Source organism: Microcaecilia unicolor, chromosome 12, assembly GCF_901765095.1.
Source record: "Microcaecilia unicolor chromosome 12, aMicUni1.1, whole genome shotgun sequence".
NCBI lineage: Eukaryota > Metazoa > Chordata > Amphibia > Gymnophiona > Siphonopidae > Microcaecilia > Microcaecilia unicolor.
In genome coordinates, this window is record NC_044042.1 from 4,307,554 (window position 1) to 4,333,550 (window position 25,997).

General features: G+C 46.0%; 2 protein-coding genes across 2 annotated transcripts in view; both read right to left on the bottom strand.

Moving 5' to 3' along the window:
- NUAK2 (NUAK family kinase 2) overlaps positions 1 to 2,668 on the bottom strand; it is a 28,061-nt gene extending 25,393 nt beyond the window's left edge. The window contains exon 1 of the mRNA XM_030220873.1: positions 2,263 to 2,668. Coding sequence (XP_030076733.1) covers positions 2,263 to 2,448 — 186 coding nt within the window. The 5' untranslated portion in view covers positions 2,449 to 2,668. The remainder of the gene's footprint in view (positions 1 to 2,262) is intronic.
- A 14,260-nt stretch (positions 2,669 to 16,928) lies between these two features.
- Positions 16,929 to 25,298, bottom strand: KLHDC8A (kelch domain containing 8A). Its single transcript, XM_030221496.1, has 5 exons — positions 24,923 to 25,298; positions 22,195 to 22,359; positions 19,318 to 19,533; positions 18,357 to 18,458; positions 16,929 to 17,122 (listed from the first exon to the last, which is right to left on the bottom strand). The coding sequence occupies exons 1-5, from the start codon at positions 25,296 to 25,298 to the stop codon at positions 16,929 to 16,931; spliced, it is 1,053 nt and encodes a 350-aa protein (XP_030077356.1).
- Positions 25,299 to 25,997: the final 699 nt, after the last annotated feature.

The window sequence follows — 25,997 nt, forward strand, 5'->3', positions numbered from 1 at the left end:
TCCCTGCTCATCTTTAGGGGGGGGGGAGGCTGGGTCTGTCCTCCCCCCCCAACCAGGTCTCTGTACATTATAGCTTGAAACAGACTACACTGGCAGATGGACAAGCACAGTAAAAGGACAGAGGGACAGCCTGCATATTTTTACCAATAGCTTGTCCTTGGAAATCACTAAACTTGTACATGTGTTGTATGTGGGCAGCAGTCGGGAGAGGTGGCAGGAGGCTTACATAACACATACTTTGGGAAATGTTATGTATTTGCACTAATCACACCTCCTCACAATCCAGTAGCAGAAATACCTGGGCAGAGGATCGGGTGGAGGAACATTCTAGTGGTTACAGCGTTGGGCTGACACCTTGAAAAGTCCAGCTCAAATCCTGCTGCAGCTCATTATCACTTCGGGGTCTTTTTATAAAGCTGCGGGACGCATGAACACATGCCTTCCGCAGCGTTAAAGGGCTTACTCTGGAGCGCACTGAGGCATCCCACGGTAATTTGGGAATGCACGTGGGTAACTGCGAGCTAAAATATGTAATGTTATTTTCCCGCAGAGGGGGCATGTGTGCGCTGATCAGTTAGCGTATGAGGTCTTGCCACCTGTTTTGTACACGATGGTAAGGGATCACATACTTTTTTAAATGGCCGTGTGCCAATGGGAAAATTAGCCCCTGCCCATTAAAACAAAAAAAATAGGAAATATGGACATTTTACTGCTGCGGTAAAAATGGTCTTAGCGCAGGGAATACCTGTGCAAGGATACTGTAAGACACTTTCAACCGCAGTTTGGAAAAAGGGCTCCTTTAACCTATCATCTCAGGTACAAAAAAAACCCCCTAGACTGTAAGCCTTCCAGTGACAGAAATACTCAGGGCTCCTTGTTAACTAATGGATTTAATGCTCACTAAATGCTAAGGAGTCCAGAGAAATAAAGTGGTTTCTTAGCATTTAGTACATGCTAAATCCATTAGTTCACCTTAGTACTAGGACCTCTTAGTGTACCTGAATGTAACGCACCCTGAGCTAAATCCATAAAAATAAAATAAATTTTCAGCCAAATCAATATACCCAAATAAACAGCTATTTACTCAGATAAATAACTGTGAACATTACTTCAGACTCCATTTAATTGCTGGCTTTTCCTTTCACAGGCAGGGGGTCCTCTGTGTGTCTCCCTAATTTTGCACATTGCACACACTCATAGATGATTTAACAGGGCTATATCTTTCCTCCTCACTCAAACCATCAATACTTAAAGCATTTATACTCTGTACATGCAGTAGTGCCGAGACAGACTGGTGATAAGGGGGGAGTTACCAGCCACTGACTGTTTATCATACTGGGAAATATACTCCCCATAAAAATGCACCTGTAGCACTGTTGACATGGCAATAATCTCCCTCTGAAATGAACCAATGACATTACTTCTTGACATTTCAAATATAATTCAGTTGACTTTAAGAGCAGAGTCCGGGAATACACTGGTCGCGCTGTGAAGGCAATATCAATGTATAGTGTTATGCACATTATGTGACACGTATTACATCATGCTGAGATTTATGTGAAGTTTATATTAGGCAGGAAAGGCGAGTGGTGGATGAATGTTGATGAATTGTGAGTGCATGTTGAAAATAAAAAGTTAAAGTTTTTGTTACACTACTGGAGTTTTTAGTGTTATAGCATATTTCAAATTAATGCCAAGGTACCATGGAATGACTGGCCCCTTAACCACCAACTCTGGCCTGGAGCATCCTGCAGCCCTAGGCAAGGATGATCTGACACCTGTGGCAGGAGAGAAGTTTCCTTAGGCTCTTCTGATACTTGGTCAACCCCCTCCCCCCAATCCCTGCAGCTCACAAACATGCCCAGGCCAGTAATCAGAGATTACTGGGTGCCCACTGCCACCCCTAAGCCATCTTCCATCGCTTCCTGTCAGGGAGATGATTATTATGAAATTTTGAGGAAAAAGGTGGAAGACTCCTGAGCCAGTGGCACCCCCCCCCCCCAAAAAAAAAAAAAAAATAACTTTTCGGTACATCGATGGATAATTGCCACCATGCAAAGTGCATACTGTCCAGGACCAGAAAACCCGAGCTCCGTGATGGGAAAGATTATTGCAAACTGGAGACATAGCGGGTTCGGGTAAAACGTGGATCCTGTGCACCTCGCGGATCCTACCAGCAGAGTTGCACCGGGATCCGAGAGTCTTGCAATCGCAGGTTTGGGGTGAGGAGGAGACACAGGGGAAGGGGTCGGCGGTTCTTACCAATCGTCCGGATCTCTCTCGTGCTTTCTTCACTTTGCCGTAGGTGCCTTTGCCCAGAGTCTCCAGGAACTCGTAACGGTGCTTCAGGTTGTGCTTGTGGTGATGCCGCTTCACAGCCTGTTTCTTCAGCCCGGCCGTCACACACGTGGAGGGGGGGCAGCCGGGCTGCAGGAAGGCTCGATCCATATGCACGACCGGCGGGTGCTCAGCTCTTTGGGATCGGAACCAAAGTTGCAGCTGCAAACAGCCTAAATCACCCGGGACTGGGATGGGGATCCAACGCTGCAGGCAGCAAACACGCCGGGATCGGGCTCAGTAGGATTCGGATCGGCACCGGCGCTGCTACTGCAGCAGACACTGGATTCGCACCGGGATCGGCAGCGCCACTAACACCCCCAGGGCTCGCGCCGGCTTTCACTTTCCGAACGCAGAACTCACAATAAATGTAAAATGTAGCAAGTCGAGGCCCCGCCCCCACGATCTGATTGGCCGCGCTTTGCGGCACGTGAGCGCCCCTCTGGCTTTACCTCTTGGACTGTCACTTTGATCGGCGCCGCTTCACTTTTAAAGGGACCGGAGACAGCCAGGCGGAGGGGCTTTTTCAGCTTGGTCAAGTGCGATCCTTAATGTACTGAGCTAACCCCCACCCCACCCCCCATCTCCCACTGTCCTCCCTTCAGCCCTGCAGCCTTTTGGGCACCAGCTCAGTTTGGACTGGGCAGTGGTTTGGCTGTATCACTACTACTACTACTATTTAGCATTTCTATAGCGCTACAAGGCGTACGCAGCGCTGCACAAACATAGAAGAAAGACAGTCCCTGCTCCAAGAGCTTACAATCTAATAGACACAAAATAAAGCAAGCAAATCAATTAATGTGTAGGGGAAAGAGTCCATAAAGGCATGAAATCCGCAGAGCAGCTGCTTTCCCTGCACAGAGCAAACAAGGGGAGCCGAGATTAAACAGAAGCGAGTTTCGATGTCAGAGCAAACAGCTCGCATCCGGCTAAAGGGAAAGCAGCAGCTTTGTTTGCATGTCCCTTCGGGTTCACTATCAGGGCTGTTTCTTATCTGCTATTGCTATTAAACGTTTCTAGATAGATACAGTGCCGCAAAGTGTCCACTGGGCCCAGGGCTCTGATTTGGCTTCCCTGCTGAGATCCATCGATCTGTCTAGTCAACTAAATGAGTTATTATTCTTGATTCTCCACATCTCAGATAAGGACGAACTGCTGCCTCCTCCCACCCCACAGACAGCTGGATGTGAAACCACTTTTTCAAAGTGGCTGGAGTCACTAGACAGCTGGGACTAAAATCTTGACCTCATTTCTTGAGGGGCTGTAAACAGTCAGCCAGACGTAGACAGAATTAATTTAATTTTAATCTATTTGGATTTGGCTCACACCTTTTCTGTAGTAGCTCAAGGTGACTTACATTCAGGTACACTGGGTATTTCCCTGGCCCTGGAGAGTTCACAATCTAAGTTTGTACCTGAGGCAATGGAGGGTTAAGTGACTTGCCCAAAAAGCCAGGGATCGGGCCCAGCACTGCTGCAGATACCCCCGAGTCTGAACCACAGGGGTCTATAGGCTATTAATGAAAGCTACACAATACCCACTACCACTTCATTTCCTAAGTTGAAAATGATAACTCTATAGTCGATGAACTAACCTATGTTACAACTCACTATCACCTCCATGCATCTCTGTACCATGTAGGTATGCACCTTAATGCAAAACCATTTGTAATTTTGTACCCGGAAAAGGAGGTCATTCAGAAACCACTATGCAATACCACAATGCACTCTTCTTAACCATGTATGTATGCACCTTAATGTAATACCATTTGTAATCCTGTACCCGGAAATGACGATCGCCATCATGGCAAAATGTAAGCCACTTTGAGCCTGCAAATAGGTGGGATACAAATGCTACAAATAAATAAATAACATTTTTTTGTGTAGGGGGTGGGACTGTACCCACCATCTCTCTCTCTCTCTCTCTCTCTCACACACACACACACACACACATTCTTGTAGTACATATTGTGTTGACATTGTGATGTAGGATTCTATGCCATACTTTGTATTATTGTTTGAATATCTTTACTGTTGTAATTGTCTGTTGCTTATGTTTGACTTATTAGTCTTGCTGTTCACTCCCTTGAGTGACTCCCTTCAAAAAGGGGCGGTGCCTTCTTTTTTTCTGGCACCTGCATTATGGAATTCTATGCCAAAACATCTCCTCCTCTCCTACCAGTCATTTTGTGCAAATAGGAGGAATATGTTTTCACTCAAAGAACAGTTAAGCTCTGGAACTCTTTGCCGGAGGATGTGGTAACAGTGGGTTAGCGTTATCTGAGTTTTAAAAAAAAGTTTTGGACAAGTTGCTGGAGGAAAAGTCCATAGTCTGTTATTGAAATGGACATGGGGGAAGCCATTGCTTGCCCTGGGATTGGTAGCATAGAATTTCGTTACTCTTTGGAATTCCACATTGCAGTTACTCATTGATATTCCGGAATATTGCTACTCTTTGGGATTCTGCCAGGTACTTGTGACCTGGATTGGCCACAGTTAGAAGCAGGATACTGGACGGGACGAACCATTAGTCTGACCCAATATAGCTATTCTTATATTCTTATCTTGGAAAACTTATCTCTTCCAGTTAGCATTTGATACATGAATGGAGGGTTGTCCTGCAGCGGGTGAGTTGCTTTTATAGGTTAGGGGTAGTGATTATGCTGGATGTATGTTCTTGCATGAGTGCGTCTTATTTTTGGTTTGAGTAGTCTACTATGGCTGGAGTTTGGAGATTACTCTTTCCTATGTGCAACTGGAGGTCTTACTTTTTAATTTTGTTTATTTTATTGTAAATCACCTGTTTGTTTACAAACTAAGTGGTATATTAAATAATAAACAATAAATGATACATACATCTTAATTAATACCAGTCTAGATATGAAAGTTACTATCAGTGATCACCCTCACTGCCTTTCCTTGTTTTCAAAACCATCTGAAGGCAGAACTAAGAGCCACGATCATGTAGTAATTAATTAGGAATAAGTGCTTGCTGGGGGACTGGACATCCAAATGGCAGATGACATTTAATGTGAGCAAGTGCAAAGTGATGCATATGAGAAACAGGAACCCGAATTATAGCTACGTGATGCAAAGATCCACGTTAGGAGTCACCAACCAGGAAAAGGATCTAGGTGTCATCATTGATGATATCTTGAAACCCTCTGCTCAGTGTGTGGTGGTGGGTAAGAAAGCAAATACAATGTTTGGTGTTTGGAAAGGAATGGAAAACAAAAATGAGAATTGTATAATGCCGTTGTATCGCTCCATGGTGAAACAGCACCTTGAATACTGTGTGCAATTCTGGTCAACGCATCTCAAGAAAGATACAGTATAACTAGAAAAGGTGCAGAGAAGGGTGACAAAAATGATAAAGGGGATGGGGCGACTTCCCTATGAGGAAAGGCTGAAGCGGCTGGGGCTCTTCAGCTTGGAGAAGAGATGAGTGAGGGGAGATATGATAGAGTGGATAAAATACTGAGTGGAGTGGAACAGATAGATGTGAATTTTTTGTTTACTCTTTCCAAAAGTACTAGGACTAGGGGACAGCATTGAAGCTACTACGTAGTAAATTTAAAACAAACTGGAGAAAATATTTCTTCACTCAACATGTAATTAAACTCTGGAATTCATTGCCAGAGAATGTGGTAAAAACAGTTAGCTTAGCGGGGTTTTTAAAAGGTTTGGATACATTTTTGATGAATGAAATGCAATGTTAGGAGAACAGATTCAGTTTGTCCGCCCGACACACCTCCTGAACATCTGTGCTTGGAGCTACTCCCTCAGGACAGTCCATTTCTCTTCAACACCTAGCCAGGGCCACTGGAACCCCATCTAGGACAGTCTATGTAGAAGAAAGGTAACACATAAAGGCTGAGATGCTCTCCAGGGTGCCGAAGTAACCAGAAAATGTCTCAAAACGAACACAGGCTGCTAGAAATATGGCTCTAAAGTGACCTCTTCTGGTGGCAATTCAGTATTGCAGCAGTAAAGCTAGATTTAGAAAGCTGTTCCTGCTCTTTTTTTCACTTTGCTTCTCCTCCTCCTCCTCCTCCTCCCCCTCCCCCTCCCCCTCCCCACCCATGTTCTGTCATCATCCCAAGGGTGAGGAACCAACAGATGAGTATGTTACAGACTCAATATGTTGGGTGGGTGTGGACCAGGCTTATCTGGATGAAACGTTGTTTTTCTTCCTTTCTTATGTTCCAGGTTTAGCTGGGATTTTAGCTCTACAGGGCTCAGGGGATAAGGCTCAGCCCCTTTTTTTAGAATAAGAAATTTGTCAGGGTGTGTAGGAACTTCTCTCCAGATTAAAGAGCGGAGTTTGGTTTGGCAACAGGTACATTTGCCACATCTCTCTCCCTGTAAATGGCGCCAGCAACCCTCGTCTTCTGCCGAGCTTGTGGGCTGAAAGCTGGAATGATGGCTTTGCCTGCTGTTAAATTCCCAGTCCAAGCATCACCCACTGCGCCAACCATGCCAGTGCCACCTGCCACATTGAAATTCAAAGGAGGGGTTGTGCCAGGGCCAAGGAGACCCTTGCAGACTTACAATTATAATTATTTCTCACTCTATTCTTCAAGGATGGATAAAATCCTAAACTGAGCACATCAGTATATTTATTCATGATGCCAAGCCCGCGCAGACGCTGTAGGAAGAAGAAGGGGTTCTGAAGGGTGCTGCCTTCCTTCTGGACATCAGGAAACCACCGTCATGAGGCTGCTATAAATACCTAAGCATCTCAACAAGTTGTCCTCCTGAGTGCTAGAATTATTATGGTTTTAGAGTCAGGGCCGTCGAGAGGGGGGGGGGCAGGGGGCACAAAATTCCCTGGGCCTGGGCTTCCAAGGGGGGCCCGGCGCCGCAGTTCCCTTCACCCACCCCCTCCGTCCACTACCGGGCCGGGCCCCTCTGAATTCAAATCATAGTGCCTCACCTCGACCTCGCTCCATGTGAAAGAAGCGCAGCAGCAGCAGTCTGCAGATCGCCTCCCTTCGGGCCTTCCCTCCCTGTGTCCCGCTGTCATCTGACATAACTTGCGCGAGGGCAAGTCCCAGGGAGGGAAGACCCGAAGGGAGGCGATTTGCAGACTGCCGCCGCTGCACTTCTTTCACATGGACCGAGGGCGAGGTGAGGCACTATGATTTGAATTCAGGGGGGCCCGGCCCGGTGGTGGGTGGAGGGGGGCGGGTGAAGGGGAGGCGGCGATGACGAAGACCTTGGGGGGCGGCGGCAGGGGCGGCCTTGCCCTGGGCTTGACCCAGTCTCTCGGGGGGGGGGGGGGCCCTGTTTGGAGTCTGTGCACCTGTCTTGTGGGAGCTGGACAGCAGCAGGAAAGAGGACTTTGAAGATTTCCTCTCTGTGTCTGGCAAGTTGCTGTTCCTGATCTCTGCTGACTTTCAGGGAGCCAGCAGACATCCAGAATAGTTATGAAGGATGCGTGGAGTAGGCGAAATCTTTAACAAAGGGTGTTTCTCCTAACAAGTGCCAAACTTGTACTAATGCAACCGTTTTTCAACAGAGGAAGAATATGAAACTGAAAGACAGAGAAAGAGAAGCAAGCTGCTACCTGCCGGGGCCCAGATGTAATCAGATCTGAGATAACACAACCCACGTGATGTTTTTGAACAGGCAGTGACAGTCTCTCAAAGAATAACCGTGACTGTACCATGTGGTCTCGACAGTGTCCAGGACATTGACTGGTCCCATCTACATTCCTTTTTATTTTTGTTTTATGTTTATCTAGAGTGGTGGAAGGCAGGATCATCCCTGATTCTTCTCACGAGGGCTTCTGAAATATCAATACCAGGGAAGCAAGAAACCCCAGGTTCAGAGGCTTGGATGCAGAGTGAGTGTGACGCAGACAGCAGGGCTGTTGTTAGTGGCCACAGACATGTCTTTGTTAGAGTAAGAGGTGCAGAACCATGAGGTGAGATTAAAGGTGTAGCTTGATCTTAAACTGGAGAGAGGAAACTGCTAGGATTGGGGCTGTTTTAATTGGTTTACAGGTGAGTCTTGAGTGCAGGTTCCATGAATCCAGTGCAGGATTTTATTGTTATGGGAGAGAAATTTTAAGAAGTATCTTTGCTTAAATTAGGTATTTCCAGTTCATAGAAACAGTCCGGTTAGGATGTACACACTTTTCCTGTCTGTTTCATGTACATGTTTAATCTGAAGAAGTCTTGTGATTCTGTTTGGAAACAGAGAAGGATTTTAACATTTCCATTACAGTCAGTGAAGTGGGTGAACGTCTGTCATTTTTAAATGACTTGGTACTGAAGACAGAAGGAGCCAGAGAGAAGATAAGTATAACCTGGTCTTTTGGGGGTGGGGGGTGCTGTAGGTTGGTAAGGTGGGTTAGCGAGTGACTGTGTGTGAGGGGGGGGCACGTAGCTGGTTTGAGAGTGGGTGGGTCGGAGGAGGTGTTAGTGAGTGTTGGGGAGGGGGACTCAGGGATCCTGAAATCAGAAGGTTTTTTTTTTGGGGGGGGGGGGGGGGGTCCAGGGTACAGTATCTCTGGCTCAGGGATTTTACACTGGATGAGGGAGCCTCACATTATTTTAATTCAGTGGCCCGGTACTGAGCCAGTGGCTGCAACTCTGGATGCAGGTAGAAATATTTTTAGCTGCATTGGCAGGAGCAGGGCTGGCTTAACCATTATACTTAGGCAGTGGCCTAGTGGAGGAGCTTCTGGAGGTGGTATAGAGCAGCTGCAGTCAGAGGAAAACATTAGACCCTTAGTGTAACACTTTACCTGGAGGGAGGGTGGCAATTTCAAGTGGACAATCAATTTCATTCATTCACTTACCCAGGAAAATGACTTTAGGACATTGCCATCATCGCATGAGTAAATGATGTACAAAGCAAAGTTTAATGTCTAAAAATATGGTGTCCAGTTCTTCATTTGTATAGGATTGTTCTGAGAGGGGGTACTGTTGAGTTTAGTTGTCAAAATCTCAGGGTACAGGGAGAGCCAGGGGCCTGACGGGTCACCCAAGGCACCTAAGACCCTTGCAATGGACTTTGGACAGAAGACATTCCTGAGGGTGTGTTTAGGTTGCGGGAGGAAAGTAACGCGTATAGATTGGATTTTCAGATCTAAATTTCCCTTTAAACGTTTCCAGATACAGACACCACAAGCACTTTGTACCCAGGGCAATTATAAAGACCCAGGGTGACTAGTTTGATTTACTGCATCTTACAGACCCTGGATTTACATTGCAACATGGCAAGCTGTGTACTTGCCTCTGTGCTTAGCTAATTCATGGGGATTCCTCTCACCTGCACTGCTAATATCACATTACCATGTCTGTGGAATTATCATTGATTTATTAATCATCCTTTATAAAGAGATTCACCCTGACCTCTCACTGCAGCGTAATCTCAGGGCCTGCCCCGGGCACTTCTCAATCTCCAGGACATCTGACTGCATAATGAAATTTCAGCTTTTTTTCTGTCTGTCATGCCTAACTCCTTTTGTTTGTTCCTCTGCCCCCTAAATTTTGTTTTCTTAAGAGCCTGAGTTATTTCTGGAAACAGCAGGGAAGTTGCAGCTGTTTACTGACACACATAAATCCATCAGTGTGAATCCTGTCTGAAGGATTAGCGATGCATTCTCAGACCCTCTTCCCACTGTTTCCTACACCTATTCTGTGAAATGGGAATTTTAAAGCAAAGCTGAACGACAAATATTTATATCCAGAGCACCTCAACACAGTATATCACGTACCCACAGACATGCACCACTGTCTGTGTGCAGTACTACGCACGGGGATCACAAAATGCCTCGCTCAGCTCAGCTAAAGGATTTGGAGGTGGGGGCTTCTGGTCTGTCAGTGGCTCAGTACAGATTTATTAACCTCTTTAACAAGGCAGTTAGCTGAAGAATCAGTCTGCAGGTGACCAGCACTTGTAGCTCCCCAGCAAACTGCTTTGAGATATTCAGGTTTCCAGAGGCTTTCTACTAACCCAGAGCTACCAAGTTACCCATTCCAAGAGAGAGATTTTGGGCCAGTTCTGGATTTCTGCCAACCTCATTCTGGTGCATTATGGGACCTGCAGTTCATGGACCACATATACTACACTGCTTTGGGATATAAGTTTAAAACTAGGACCGGCCAAAAAATGTCTCCCTCCTGGAATGGATAGGTTGGCAGCTCTGCTAACCCCCATATAGGCAGCTGGAAGTAATCTATCAGCTCATAGAAACAAATCCTTCCCATGGGCTCTACACACAGCTTTCTAAGCTCCCAGGCTTAGTTAAAAAGCTGCAGGCTGCCAGAAGGTCTAATTGTGAGTTACCAACCCCTAGTACATAAGTACATAAGTACTTAGTTAAAAAGCTGCAGGCTGCCAGAAGGTCTAATTGTGAGTTACCAACCCCTGTTTATGAATTTCTCCTTCCCTGAGTCTCCACTTCAGCTGTCTGTGCTGTATTCACACTTTATGTTTATCAGTGTTATGCCTGTTCTGATGAAGGTTCACTCTTCAGCTGTTTGTGCTGTGTTCACACTTTCCATGTATCGGGTTACCATATGGCTCCAGAAAAAGGAGGACGGATTGAGCCAGCCGGGTTTTACTTCCGTTGCTTTCAAGCAATGGAAGTAAAACCCGGCTGGCTCAATCCGTCCTCCTTTTTCTGGAGCCATATGGTAACAGGGCTTTTGACAGTGAAAAGTACAACACTTTTGTTTGCTAAAGATTCACAATGGTGGGTGAACCAAGCAACAGGACTTTTGGAATCCTTTGAACCCTATAATTACCTTCTCAGGATGTAAACAGCAATCAAAGGGGTCTTAACTGTTCACTGGATTATTCAAAAAACGGTGTTGCTCAATTTCACTAAAATGAGCATGTAGGACGTGAGGGGAAGAGCGAGCAGAGCAGGCAACATGGCGGTGCCAAGACTGGCACTGGATGAAGGCTTCAGCTGGCGGGGGTTGGGGTCCTCTGCCAGCCAAGGCATTAAATTGCGGTGGCGAGGTGGTGGGGAGCAGCAAGGTGGTGGCAGAGGGGGACGGGGAGGTGGCAGAGCGGCAGACCAAAATGTGCCCCCCCACCTCAGGCTCTGGCCCCCTCCTTCTGCGAGCAGGGCCGCCGAGAGACTGGGGCAGGCCCGGGACAAGGCCGCCCCCGGGGCACCCGCCACCGGGCCAGGCCCTCTCCACCCCCAGGCCCTCTGCACTGACCTTAAGCGCCTCACCTTTGAAAGCACAGCAAGCAGCGGTAGACCACTCCTTCCTTCCATGTCCTGCCCTCGTGGAAGTTACGTCTGGTGAGGGCGGGACACAGAAGGAAGGAGTGGGCTGCTGCTGCTTGCTGCGCTTTCGAAGGTGAGGCGCTTAAGTTCAATGCCAGGGAGCGATGGAGGGCGGGCGAGCCAGACTGTGGCGGTGGCGCCGGGCCCCCCCCGGAGGCCCGGGCCTGGGGAATTTTGTCCCCCCTCTCCCCCCCTCTTGGCGGCCCTGGCTGCGAGGTCTGTCTACACCCCTTATCATATCCTTCCTCAGTACAGGAGGTCCCAGAGCAAGTACAGGACAAAAATATACCAAGGTGTCTGTATAGAAGAACCAAGAATGGGGACCATAGCTAGGTGGGGTGCAAGGGGAGCAGCTGCACCCCCTGACATCAAAACCTGGCTATGCTTCTGCCGTGCCAAAGGTACCTCTGTCGACATTCTTGAACTCATAATAGGAAATCACTTTGCAGGCTGGATATTTTTCTCTTTGCTGGAATAGTAAAATCCACATTACATCTGTGCTCTTAGCTCCTGATCCAGCTCATCACTTCTTAGATAATTTACATATGTTAATTAGAACAGTTGGGAAGATGCAGTCAAAGGACTTTGTTTCATGCTTGGTGTGAGCTTTTCATGTTGCTCGGTAGCATTTATGGAAAGAAGGTGCTAGAAAACAGCCCTTCCGCCCCCCGCTTCTCCGCCTCCTCCCTACCCAGCGTACAAAGTGCTCCTTTAAAAAAACCTTTTGCTGTTGCCTCTCTTTTTAGCAGGACGTGGGCTGTAATGAAATCAGTCACCGCTATATTTTTCTTTTACTCATTTGCATCGTTGCCTCAGATAGCGTGAAAGTCATGAGTGGGCCAAAAAAAAGAAAAGTTTTCATACGTTTATAATCATTTTGATTAAATTTGAAACGAGTAACAAACCAGCAAAAAAAAACAACGGACATCAGAGCAATAGGGGTTAGAGCAAAAGAAGAAAAAGGGGGGGGGGGGGCGGCCTAGTCTCTTATAGCCCAACCTGACAAAAAGAACAGACTAAACCGCCCTTCCCTTATCCCTCCTATTACAACATAAGCCCTTTGGTAGACCTTCAAGAAAGAGGAAAAAAAAACCCACATGCCACGTCATGGATGTAAACCTCCAAGCGGACAGAAACAATTTCCTGCACTTAGGTGACGCCTTGGCCTGGTGACTTTAGAAAACCATTACATAGTAACATAGTAGATGACGGCAGAAAAAGACCTGCACGGTCCATCCAGTCTGCCCAACAAGACAACTCATGTGTGCTACTTTTTGAGTATACCCTACTTTGATTTGTACCTGTGCTCTTCAGGACACAGACCTTATAAGTCTGCCCAGCACTATCCCCGCCTCCCAACCACCAGCCCCGCCTCCCATCACCAGTTCTGGCACAGACCGTATAAGCCTGCCCAGCACTATCCCCGCCTCCCAACCACCAGCCCCGCCTCCCACCACCGGCTCTGGCACAGACCGTATAAGTCTGCCCAGCACTATCCCCGCCTGCCAACCACCAGCCCCGCCTCCCAACCACCGGCTCTGGCACAGACCGTATAAGTCTGTCCAGCACTATCCTCGCCTCCCAACCACCAGCCTCGCCTCCCAACCACCAGCTCTGGCACAGACCGTATAAGTCTGCTCAAACCATTAATGCATGAAATTTGTTATGCCAGGCCCAAAAAGACAGGGTGAGTTGGACACCATCCAGACTCCCAAGATAGTTGCTCAGGAAAGTGGGCAAAAAAAACCCCCTAAGAAAAGTTCTCTTTCAGGGACTCCTTGGCACTTTCAAACACATCTTTCTGTGTGTTGGGGGGGATACGCAGCTGAGAGTCCTAACACATATGGGCAGATGAGGACATTTCAGCCATTACTCTTACCGTTCTTTCTGAGGCCTGTGTTCACAGCGTTTGCTCACATCAGGGTCCACTATATCCCTGGGAAGGTCACTTGCTGGTTGAGTTCCTCTTTCCCAGACCTTTTCCCATTCTGCATTTTCTCTAAGGCTAGTTTGACAGGATCTACTTGGCACTCTTGTTTGCTTCCTAATCCGTTGGACCCTACTCGACTGTCAGAGTAACAGCTGTACCATTGACAAAGAAGGCCACCGAGTACCCAAATCCACTTCAGAGTAAGACGATGGACATCCCTATGGTCTGGGGGTGGGGGGTGGGGCGAGGTTTGAGGTTACAGCACTGGCTCACATTCCTGCTTCACAATGAGCCAGGGCTGTGCTTACAACCCTTGGAAGACTGGAGGACTAGGCAGTTCTTATAGCTACACCTGATAGATCTCCATAGAGCAGGAGGGACCACGGACAGTGTGCTCTCCAGTGGCTGTACTGTTGTCGGATCTTGCCAGGTATTTGTAACCTGGATTGGCCAATGTTAGAAACAGGAAGCTGGGCTTGATGGACCTTCAGTCTGTCCCAGTAACGCTTATGTTCTAACTGCATATTTGGTAGGGGTGGGGAGGTGGGCAGAGGTTAACATGGGGGGGGGGGGGGGGGGGAGGGTGAACTAGGTACCGAAGAACCCATTTCTCTGCCTCTGCCCAGGATCCATCACTTGCTTCCCTTTTCTCTCTCTTTTCCCCCTATAAAAAAACACCATAGCTGGCAGAGATCCCCAAATCCGCAAGTCAGCTGAGAAGTGAAGATGCATGGCAGTCAGTGGCTGCATGTCAAGCTGCTGTCACTGGCACCATTACCATGCTGAGTACTGGTGGGTGAGCAGGAAGTGCTCGGGTGGCAGCATTAGTGGCTTGAAGTGACTTCTTAGCTGACCCGGGCTATGGATTTCTTCAGCTGATGAGGCTTGGAAATCAGCTACGGCAAAGGTGAGCTCAGCCGCTAGGGCAGGGATTGAGGCAAAAGCAGAGGGGCCCCAGGTTAAGCATCTGGTACCCTCTACACAGGAAGGCACCACAACTGGCCCTTAAACAGCAGAGCACAAAGCAAGCCAAAACGCAGCTAAGGAAAGACAGCACAGAAGGAGACCCACTGCCCAAACTGTTCTGAAAATGGCTACAAATATCTTGGAACATACTACTTCAGGAAGCAGGTGAAAGCTTGGCTCTTCAACCAAACCTTTAACGGAAGAAGCAACTAACTTGTTAGTCTCACTCACACACACAAGGATTGACTCGGGCTGCACATACAGCAGCGGGACATGTTTATCCACTCCTACCCTAGCTGAGATAATATTTAACCATCTCTCTGACCTCATGTACAACTTTCTTCAAATCAATCACCTTACTTTCTAATTCTTCCTACTTTCTTACCTATCTATATGTTCCATTTTGCTTTACCGTTCACTATCAATTATAATATTCTATTACATATTGTGTTGACATTGTAAGTATACTATGCCATACCTTGAATTGTTAATTTGAATATTTTTACTGATGTAATTGTCTATTGCTTATGTTTGATTTATTCTTACTGTGGACCACCTTGAGTGAATTCCTTCAAAAAGGCAGTAAATAAATCCTAATAATAATAATTATTAATAAAGTATGTGCAAGTTGCTGGACAGTCTCAACTGATACTAAAGTTATCACGCCAGCCAAAGGGCTAAGATCCTGATTTGCACCCAGGATCAGCTTAAGACTTGAGCCAGGTGAGATACTGGCTTGGGGCAGCAAAGCTCAAGGGTACCCCCTGTCTTAGCCCAGGTTTCACCGTGGTGAGAATTTGCTATTCTGCTCTGGACACTGCGATCTCCTTATGCTGCTTGTTCTTGTATTTAAACCTGTGATGGTGCTGAATCTGAGGCTCCCCACAATCCCCATCTTCAGAGGGTGCAGCGGGCCCCCTCATCTTTCCAAATCCCAGCCCTTCTTCTTATCCCCACCCCCCGGAACTCCAACTCACCCCAAGGGTCCCAGGGGTGCCAGGAGCAGGAGCAATCCTTGCTTGCTTCTACCTTCTTCAAAATGGTGCTGCTGATCTTTAGCAGTAATGTCACAGTACTACCACTAGGGGGTTGAAAATGCCATATAATGGGGAGCTAACTGGAAGGCAGTTGATGTGGGGGTGACTGGCTGGGAGCTGATGTGGCTGCCTGGCTGGAAGAGAGATGGGGGAGGGAAGTGTTAATGCAAAACTTGGCTCAGGGCACCACAATCATGGTATAATATTTCAATTATCTCACATGAATTCAGAAAAATATACTCAGCGCTGAAGTTGGTGTACTGTGCATGATACATGGAGGTAGCGAGGTGTGGATAAGATGCAGGTGGCAGAACAATTCATATCCGAGAATAAACACAAAAAATAAACCAAGACAAGAGAGACCACAAGCAGTGTGGTTGCATTTAATAAAGTATTAACAGAGAAGCTCTGGCTGTATTTCCCTGAGCACTGCAGCTTCACACGCTTCTCACAGTGACACATTCGAGAAAGATGTCATTTGCCCCTGATGCAGAGAAAAACTCGAAACACATCAGGAGCAATAGAAAAGTATTGCTAATGAGCGTCATGAGAACTGTGGCGAGATTGCACAATAAAAAACAGAAAGGAGATTTGGACCTTATGACTATGATAGGAAAGAAAAGTCTGACAGTCACAGAGAAGACCCAAAGCGCCCTTTTATGAGGGTTCTTAAATATAAGTGTCAGTTGGGTCTTACGTGAGAGGATTTACAAACTTTAGGATGGACTTTCGAAGAAACCCAGTCGAGCAACGAGACATGCTTCAAGAGGATGGAAATGAACACGTTCTTGGTCCATCACACACTGTTATACTTCTCCGTTGAGTCAATCATAAGCCGCAACTTCCAAGACCAGCCCACAAGAACCGTGGAAGTGGAAAGTTTTCCAGCTCCGCAGGATCACCTGTGTGCAAAGCTTCTTGACTGGATAATTATTCTGCATAACATGACGCTGCTACCGTGACGTGTATTCACGTTCGAATGTTCCACCGTGGCTGGCCGAGCAAGGGCATGTCTTGTCACCGTGAGACGTTGCTCCATAGTGCAAATACCAGAAACAGGAAGCAGGAGCTTTCAGTAAGTGCAGGGAAGTTCAGTTTAATATAGGAAGCTTTGGTATTGGTTGAGACCTCTGTCAATTCAGCTGCAAAGTTAGACTGGCACGTGGCTGGTACGTGGGATGTCACTAGTGAGGCACAAGATTCGGGATATGAAAGCTCTAGAAGAACAACAAAAAAAAAGTGCTTTTTGCCCCTTCTCTAGTCCAGAAGAGGGAAAGTGAACCAAACGCCTCTGTGACCTGGTTTTTGTGTTAGCCGAGCAAACTCCAAGAAAAATGGAGCAGCAAACCCGCAACCAGAGCCCCGGCTGGGTGAGGATGCAACCGAACACCTGAAGAGACTTAGGAGTCCGACACACACAGAGCCTCTGCGGCATCACTTGGCCCTTGGTTCACCCCGCCGATGGCGAAGAGACAGTTCTTCACCACGATGCTGGAACAGGTGCAGCGAGGGGTGGGCATGGGGGCTACACTCTCCCATTTATTCTTGCTGGGGTGGAAGGCTTCAGCTGAGTCCAGTATGTTTGGCTGGTTCCCTGAAAGACAAAGACTCAAAAAGTGGGCCAACACTTTACAAGACCAGAACACCGCACCAGTGATTTCACAGTAAGAATACTGAAAGGTAATTTTAAAACAATACAGGAACGTAAGACCTTTGAAATAAGAATGATTGAATATTTTGACACCCAACAAACAGGACTTAATAAGGATCTGGGTTTTCTAACTCATTATAAAACATAAAGCTGTATTTCTCTGTTTATTACCCTCCTCTCACCTACCAACACCCATTCTGTTAGAATATCAATGAAATGCTTTGATGTCCCCATGCACACCCCCACCCTCCCACTGTCAGACTGTCAAAGTAATGCTTTGATGTTTCTCTTATATATACTACTAGTAAAAAAGCCCCGTTTCTGATGCAAATGAAACGGGGGCTAGCAATGTTTTCTTCTGTGTGCATGTGGGAGTGTGTGTGTCCCTGCCCTCTGGCCTCTCTCCCCTCCCCCCTCTGAGTCCTTCACTGTTACAGAGCCAGCGATTTGATTTTGGTGCTCTGCTGTTTTCCTTCACTGACTGTGTTACAGAGAGGGCGGGGCAGACACTCATAGGGAAACCGGATATCTCGCCCCCTTCACACTTCCGGCTGGAGGCTTCATAGAACGTTGGTGTTGCTTTTTATATAGAGAGATCTGCTACCACATTTGCTTATTTCCGATCTGAGGAAGAAGGGCAACCTTCGAAAGCTAATCAAGAAATGTATTGTTATGTCCAATAAAAAAGGTATCATCTTATTTTCTTTTCCATTTTTTTTTCTTTTCCATTTTTTATTTTATTTGATTTCTATTGATAACCAAAAAGTGACGAGAAAGAAATTGAGGTTCCCTGATAAGTCAAAATCTTATGGGGCACTTGGCCACTGGTAGCAGGACGAGGGCTGAAGCTGTTCATATCTCTGCGTTTTTGCTTCAGACAGGGAGGACCTCACACCACTGCAGTATCTACTTAGCATCAGCGGTGTAGTTTGCATTTGGGTGGGTGGGGGGGGGGGGGGGGGGGGGGGGGGGGGGGGGAGGGTAAGGAAGTCATATCGGTAGTGGGGATGAGGAGGACAAATTCAGCATTAGCAACCCCTCCCATGATCACCCCAGACTACATCTATGCTTAAAGTAGTGGGGTCGCATAATTTAAGAGATTCCATATTTTCAACAACTGAAAGATGAAAGAGGGGGACTGGGAGTGATATCAAGCTAAACTCTTTCCTGGCCTCACCGAGCCCTCCAGCGATGACCACCCGGCCCTTCAGAGAGCCAGCAATGAAGTCTGCTCGCCTTTTCCTCAGGAAACAGGAGCTGTCAGTCTTCAGCCAACCACCTGCAGGCACACACAGAAGCACTCTTACAAGGATAAGACTTCAGAATGGAGGTAATTGCATCGACAATCCATATCCACTACTACTACTACTTATCATTTCTAAAGTGCTACTAGACGTACGCAGCGCTGTACACTTGAACATGAAGAGAGATAGTCCCTGCTCGACAGAGCTTACAATCTAATTAGGACAGACAAACAGGGCAAAATGTAACTGCCATCCTGTGGTGGCCTCCAAAGCCCAGTGGATCTGTAGCCTATAGCCATAAACCACTGGCCCCCTTTTCTGCATTCTGAGCACTGAGCAGGCAGAGAAAGAGAGTCTGGGACTGAGTAACGGGGCAATGACTTCAGATCAGGGTTAAAAGATGGAGGCTGAGAACACTTAACTCTGGTGATACGTTACTTGATTTTACATCCAGTGACTGAAAAGTGAACCCCAGACCCTAATATGTCTTCTGATGACATCAGCACAGAGGCCACTAGTGTAAGAAAAAACACAGAGCGAATGTCATCATTCAATTTCACTCTGCAGTAGAGATGTAAAGAGCCAGGTAAGCTACAACAGGGCAGCAGGATTTATAAAATTTTACACATCTGTATACAGTGGTGCTCATTTCATTTGAAAGACACTGCTTGGTGGTGAGTGGGAAGTACTTGTATTTAAAATGTTATACCACAGGAAGGCAGCATATCAAATGCATGACCCATAATGCCCTTGGGCACGGATAGACTCCTATGTTACCGTACTGAGCGACTTGCCAAGGCCTGTTCACATCTTCCTGGCTGGGAGGCTCAGCTGTCCCTCATCAGAGCTTCCTCAGCAGAGAGACCTCCCATCCCCTTGGGTTGGAAAACTCACCTTGTTCCAAGTCAAACACATCCACGGTCTTTGTGAATTTGGGGCGTCGGTACGTGCCTCCCTGTCGCAGCCCCCCTAAGCTGAACAAATTGTTGTCTGCGATGACGAAGCTGGCAAAGGCCCTTTTGTTGGGGATGTTTGGGAACCTGTTCCATGACCTTGACTCAATGTCAAATACTTCAAAGGCATTCACTGCGTATTTGGACTGTCTTCCTCCTAGCAGAGACAGGTGGAAGGTCAGGCAATGTACATGTTCATATTTACTCGTATTTATTACTAGGGGCACTTGCTTCACCTACGTTTTATATTATTGGGGTAGTTTTCTTAGGGGCCTTTTTACTGAGCCGCGTAAGGCTCTACGCACGCCCAACGCATGCCAAAATGAAGTTACCGCACGGCTACCGAGTGGCTCTTGCAGTAATTTCATTTTTGGCGTGCGTCCGATATGTGCGGTCAAAAAATAATTTTTATTTTCGGCCGCGTGTAATGGGCGCACGCCAAGTAGCATTTGGTTTGCGTAGGTCATTACCGCGTGAGATTTTACCACTAGGTCAATGGCTGGCAGTAAGGTCGCAGGCCCAAAACGGATGTGCGACAATTTTGATTTTGCCGCAAATCCATTTTCAGCAAAAAGTTTAAAAAGGCATTTTTTTTTTACAGATGCACTGAAAAATGATTGTCCGCCTCCCCAAAACCCGCGCTTACACTACCTTAAGCCATTTTTCAGCGCACCTTAGTAAAAGGACCCCTTAGATTCATATTTATATTTCAAATGTTCTTATCATGACCTAGGAACGTTCTCCAATTTACTTGTTCCCTTCATGCACTTGGGGAAGGCAATTTCTTTATTCACCACACATTTTTTCATTATTTCTTTTTTAACTTATTTCTTGTCTCCCTACATCATTTTCCTGTGTAAATTATTTTATGTATCTTTTACTGACCATTCTATTTATTGATTTATCAAATTGAATCAAATCAATTCTTGTATACCGCTAATATCCCCTTTCCAGGGTTCAGTGTGATTTACGTTCTAAGTGAGACAAAAGCCGATAATGTTAGTGTGAGGTACAGGGGCGTAGCCAGACAACAGATTTTGGGTGGGCCTAGGCAAGAAGTGGGTGGGCACTAAGTGTTCTCCACACCACCACCACCATCACCACCACCATCAAAAAAATATCTAAGCTAGCAGGAAAATGCTTCTTTCCACCTTGGCAGTCTGCAGAAGGCATGCGCTGAAAACTGAGCATGCGCAGGTTCCGGTATTGTTGAGAGTAACGTTTTTGTTACCATTAGGTGGAAGTCTTCAGCTGACGGAGCTTTGGATCCCCACCAGCTACCGCTAAATGTCTGCTACTGTTGGGTGGGCCTGAGCCCTAAGTGGGTGGGCCAAGGCCCACCACTGGTGGCTACGCCACTGGTGAGGTATGAGAACAATTAGAGACCTCAGGTACCAACTTAGATTGTGAGCCCTCCTGGGACAGAGAAATATCCAGAGTACCTGAATGTAACTCACCTTGAGCTACTACTGAAAAAGGTCTGAGCAAAATCTAAATAAATAAATAAAAACAAGCTGAGCCCATTTCATAATGCTTTACAGTAAAAGGGTCTTTATATGGAGTCATTATTATCTTTATATTTGTCATTTGAAGAAGTTGTGGTGAAGACACCGAGATATTTTTGAGTCCTAATTTAAGGACACTCAAATGATGACATTTGGAGATTGAACGGTTGACCCTGTATGGTGTTGGTATTCTGTATTATGAACATAACAATGTTTTAGGTGTGATTTAAGTTTTCATACAAATTTTTGATTGGAGAATTTCTGATTTATGCTTCACTCATAGAAGATTTTGCATTAAAATAACTCTTCCCCGACTCCCACACTGGTTTTCTTGACTTTAGAACTATGTGCATCCAGACCCCCCACCCCTGGGCCAGTACATTTAGAGGTTATGGACCAGCTCCTGCAAAGTCACTCATTTCCCTCATCTGCTCTGTTACTGCACTTGCTGAACATATCAAATAGCAGAAGACATTCACCAGTCTGCATTTTTTTGGGTGGTGGGGGGTTGATAAAGGGTAGGGCTTTTGGCACATTATGAGAGAGGACTCTCGGGTGAGTGCCTCCACTTTTCACGACAGTTGAAGCCATGATTCCATGGACATGTCTCACACTCTCACACCTTCTGAGCAGCTCAGAGTTCTCCTTGCCCCACTCCCCCCCATACAACCAGGTTGGGATTTCAGGGTATTTACATATTACAATTATATCCTGTATTATCTACACATAATCTAAGTGGGTCACAGTAAAACCTCCATAACAGTAGAACAACATATGCAATAATCATATACAATCATTCACCATAATTTAGACAAAATCAACCTCCACAGTTTAGACAAAACCCAGCATGTGAACCTCCCAGCTGTGGTCATCTAAATATTCCAAACGAACCCTGGTGAGTGGGCAGTCTATACGTTTATTAAATAGATAAATATCCATGAGGTAAATGTGGACAAACTGCCTTCAATTTATGTAAATTTGCCTCATTCATATTTATGAAGGATATCTTGAAAACCTGACCAACTGGGGGGTCAAAGATTACTTTTCTCACCACTCTACTAGTGGTCCATGGGAGATGGCCTCTCTCACACAGTTGAGAAAGTCACCTGGCACCTCTCAGTGTAGACAAAAGATGGGGTGGAGCTCTTACTCCTGGATGGTCACTTGGACTTGTTTTCTTCCACCCCGTCTTTTGTTTGCTTGCGTCATCGTGGAAGGAGTGGACCCCCCCTTTCTCCTTTTCCTCTCAGTGTAGACCATCTTCACCGAGTCTGCTCACCATTGCAGAGTATGAAAAAGGATCTCCTACTTACCCAGTACATAGACCTTGCTGCCACGCAAAAAGGAGGTAGCAGCATATCGTGGGGTGGGCATGGCTGAACAGTGCACCCAAATGTCCTTCAGCATATCATACTGCTGCAGGTAAGCCTGGGGTCGCAGGTCTGCACCCATTCCTCCTGCAGCATAGACTCTGCAGTCTGCAAAGAGACAAACATTCAGAAAGCATCTCAGAGAGAAGAGTGCACAACCAGGGAGATCAGATTCTGCTTTTTCCCCACTGTCACTCCTTGTGGTCTTCTCAAGTCCATTGCTTCATGTGCCACTCAGATCGGGAGCCCTCCTGAGGGCACAGACATGACTTGTAAGTTGCTTTCAGCTTAGATTTGGAAAATCCCAAACCTGGATTCCTCAAACTGCCTCACTTTGCTCCATAATACTAAAGCCAAGTGTGAGAGATGCTATAGAGCCAACCCTTGAGGCTGGGGTGACATCTCTGGGCTTGTTTGCACACACCGTGACAGCAATGGCCTTGCTGCTCTGCCAGCTTTACTAATAATGATGTGCCTGTGACGAATCCCTGGTGCCTTAAATCAATGATCAATGGCGCTGAACTTAGCAGGCGCAGTGATTGCAGGAACCCTTGTACTGAGATCTAGGATTTCGTGGAAGAATTGCAGAGAGTCTGTCTGCTCTAGTGGATGTATCGATATCAGAGAACCCTCAAGAAAGTAAGACCAAAATGTAGACTCCAAACAGTACTCTCAGAGAAAACGTATAGCCTGTGCAGACAATATAGAATTATATGCATATAAACAAGTAATAATAATTGTGTATGTTGGGTCCTCAGTGTGGGATTTCGAAGGTAGGTCTCGCGCGTTAATGGAAAAATTAGTGCGGGACCTGCAGAAAGAAAAAAAAATCCTGCTTTAGGGACATGCTAGAAATGGGCTTAGCGTGCAGGAAAGTCCCAGGTTAAAACGCGCTGAGCTCATTTCATAACGCTTTACAGTAAAAGGGTCTCTATACGCGGTCATTATTATCTTTATACTTGTCATTTGAAGAAGTTGTGGTGAAGACACCGAGATATTTTTGGATCCTAATTTAAGGATGCGCAATGATGACATTTGGAGATTGAACGGTTGACCCCGTTCTTCCCAAGACAATGTTCTTCCCAAGTATGCAGCTAAATGGAATCAGTGTTCGCTAACTGGCTTAATCTTCATTCCATCATCGGACACAACTATGTGTGAAATAGATGCACCAAAACAATAACAGTGCATAAAAATAAAGACAATATGTGTATTTATAAATCGATGTCTCTATTGTCTGCACAAACTATAGTGGACAGTATCAAACTTAGTCGCTAGTTAAAGCAGTCCTTGAACAGTTCAAAATGGTGTACAGAATTCGTGAAAAGTCTTTAGATTGCATGCAACAGATTAACCATGTTACCAAGAAAACATATTTTTTGAAGCAAGGAACTACTTGCAATTCTAACTACGTAGTATATGTAATCATTTGTCCATGTGAGAAAAACTAAGTGGGTCGCACCATATGGAGCATTAAAAATGAGACTGCAAGAACATCACAGTTGTTTGAAGAACAGAACCATTAATGCTCCTACGGTTTCTCACTGAGGATCTTCGGTGGCTTGTTATTGAACAAGTCGATGCACCTCTTGATGGACGGAAATTGAAACGTTTAACATTTCGGGAGCAATATTGGCTCTTTGAATTGAAGACAGTGGGACCTTTTGCTTTGAATGATTGTATAGAATGGAACACCATTTTGTTAATTTGTTCGGTTTCGATAAAGTTGTTGCTAAATGTCACTTCCAGTTCCTTTATCAACAGCGGTTGTTTTAGCATCTTTTGATCAGTCTCCATTTTTGAGCAACATTGCAGTCCTAACTAAGCTGTCTAGTGGTTATTTTCAGCTTGTGATGGGGCAATTTCTGAAACAAAATTTTGTAATTGGACTTATCTTATTAGATAAGTTTTCTACTTAATAGACATTATTCGACTTTGAATTTTGACTTTTCATGAATTCTATACACCATCTTGAACTGTTCAAGGACTAGGGGATATACCATGACGTTATCTAGTTGTACATTGAAAACAAAGAGGAGAAAATATTTTTTGTCATTCAATGCATAGGTAAGCTTTGGAAGTCATTGCTGGAGGATGTGGTAACAGCACTTACTATAGTTGGGTTTAATAAAGATTTGCACAAATTCCTGGAAGACAAGTCCATAAACTGGGTAGACCTGGAAACAGCCATTGCTTAACCCTGGGGGGTTAAGCAACACATCACCACTCCACCTATATTCTGAATGTCTTCTTTCTATAACTGTTTGCTGATATTCAATTTGTCATCCTTGGTCTCTTTGTAACACCAATTGTATCTTTCACCCCGATATGGCGATGCCATAACGGGATTTTGTAAGCCACATTGAACCTGCAAATAGGTGGGAAATGTGGGATACAAATGCAATAAATAAATAAATAAATAAATAAATAAATAAATAAATAAATAAATATCATGCTATCTTGGTACTTTTTGGAACCTGGACTGGCCAATGTTGGACGTAGGATACTGGGTCTGACCCAATATGGCAAATCTTATGTTCTGATGGAAGAGGTTAAATGTCTCTTTCACGTTTGTGCTGTTTTTGGTACAGGTGGACGCAAGCACCTCTGTACCCACATAAGCACTGAGAAGGGAAGGGGATGCAGTGATATGCAGGAAAATGAGACTCACCTTTCACAGTCACAGAAATGCCCATGGCGGCTTCTCTCAGCATGCTCTTCTTTTTCCACTTCCCCTCGTCTACGTTGTACACCTCCACTACTTTCAGAGGGCTCTGCTCTATCCCGACACCTCCTATCACCATGATCCGCTTGCCCAGTACTGCCGCCGCCACCCCAGCCCTAGCCGTGGGCATGGGAAGCAGGGAGTTCCATTGGTTAGCTTCAGGGGAGTATACCTCAAAGGAATTCATAGGGGTGCCGCTGTCATCGCAGCCTCCAAGGGCAAAGATTTGGTCCCCAACCTCCACCAGCGAGCAGTAGACCCTTTTGCTGGGTAGTGGTGCCAGAGTTTGCCAGTGAAAGTCTTTGGCATTGGCTACATCCATGGTGAGTCACCAAGAGGACCAGAACATCTGGACCTGCACCTTACAGTTCAGGAAGACTATTAAGCTTCAAGAAGTCAGTGGTGTTCAGCAAAGGCCATTAAAGAGCAGGACGGGCAGAAGCTTCTTCAAGTCCTGTGTCTGTCCTAATCCCTTCCGCAGTCCCTGCCTTCCCCTCCCTGGTACATCAGGTGAACAGGAAGCTTTGGAGAAGATACAGAGAATGAGAGGTCCCCACAATCTGCAAGTGAAGCAGAGAGACAGACAGCAGCAAATATACAGGTTAATAAAACACAGAAAATAAAAGAGGATACCTTTTTAGTGGACTAATTCAAAATATATATTGACAGGTTTTTGGGAGCTAACACCCCCTTTGTCACAGAATGAGTAAAAATGATAAAACTAGAACATGTAAGTGGCGGAGTGGCCTAGTGGTTAGGGTGGTGGACTTTGGTCCTGGGGAACTGAGGAACTGAGTTCGATTCCCACTTCAGGCACAGGCAGCTCCTTGTGACTCTGGGCAAGTCACTTAACCCTCCATTGCCCCATGTAAGCCGCATTGAGCCTGCCATGAGTGGGAAAGCGTGGGGTACAAATTTAACAAAACAAAAAAAAATCATGAAAAGATTAGGGGGGGGGGGGGGAAAGAAGAGGTTGATGGGCGATGAGAAGCTGAGAGGCAGTGCCAGCCCAACCATTAGG

Bases quoted from the DNA above. Each gene is read 5' to 3' on its own strand.
- KLHDC8A (XM_030221496.1), bottom strand. From the start codon at position 25,298: ATGGATGTAGCCAATGCCAAAGACTTTCACTGGCAAACTCTGGCACCA. The intron at 22,360-24,922 runs GTGAGTCTCATT...GTCTCTTTGCAG, and splicing joins CATTTCTGTGACTGTGAAAG to ACTGCAGAGTCTATGCTGCA. The intron at 19,534-22,194 runs GTAAGTAGGAGA...TGTCTCTGCTAG, and splicing joins CAGCAAGGTCTATGTACTGG to GAGGAAGACAGTCCAAATAC.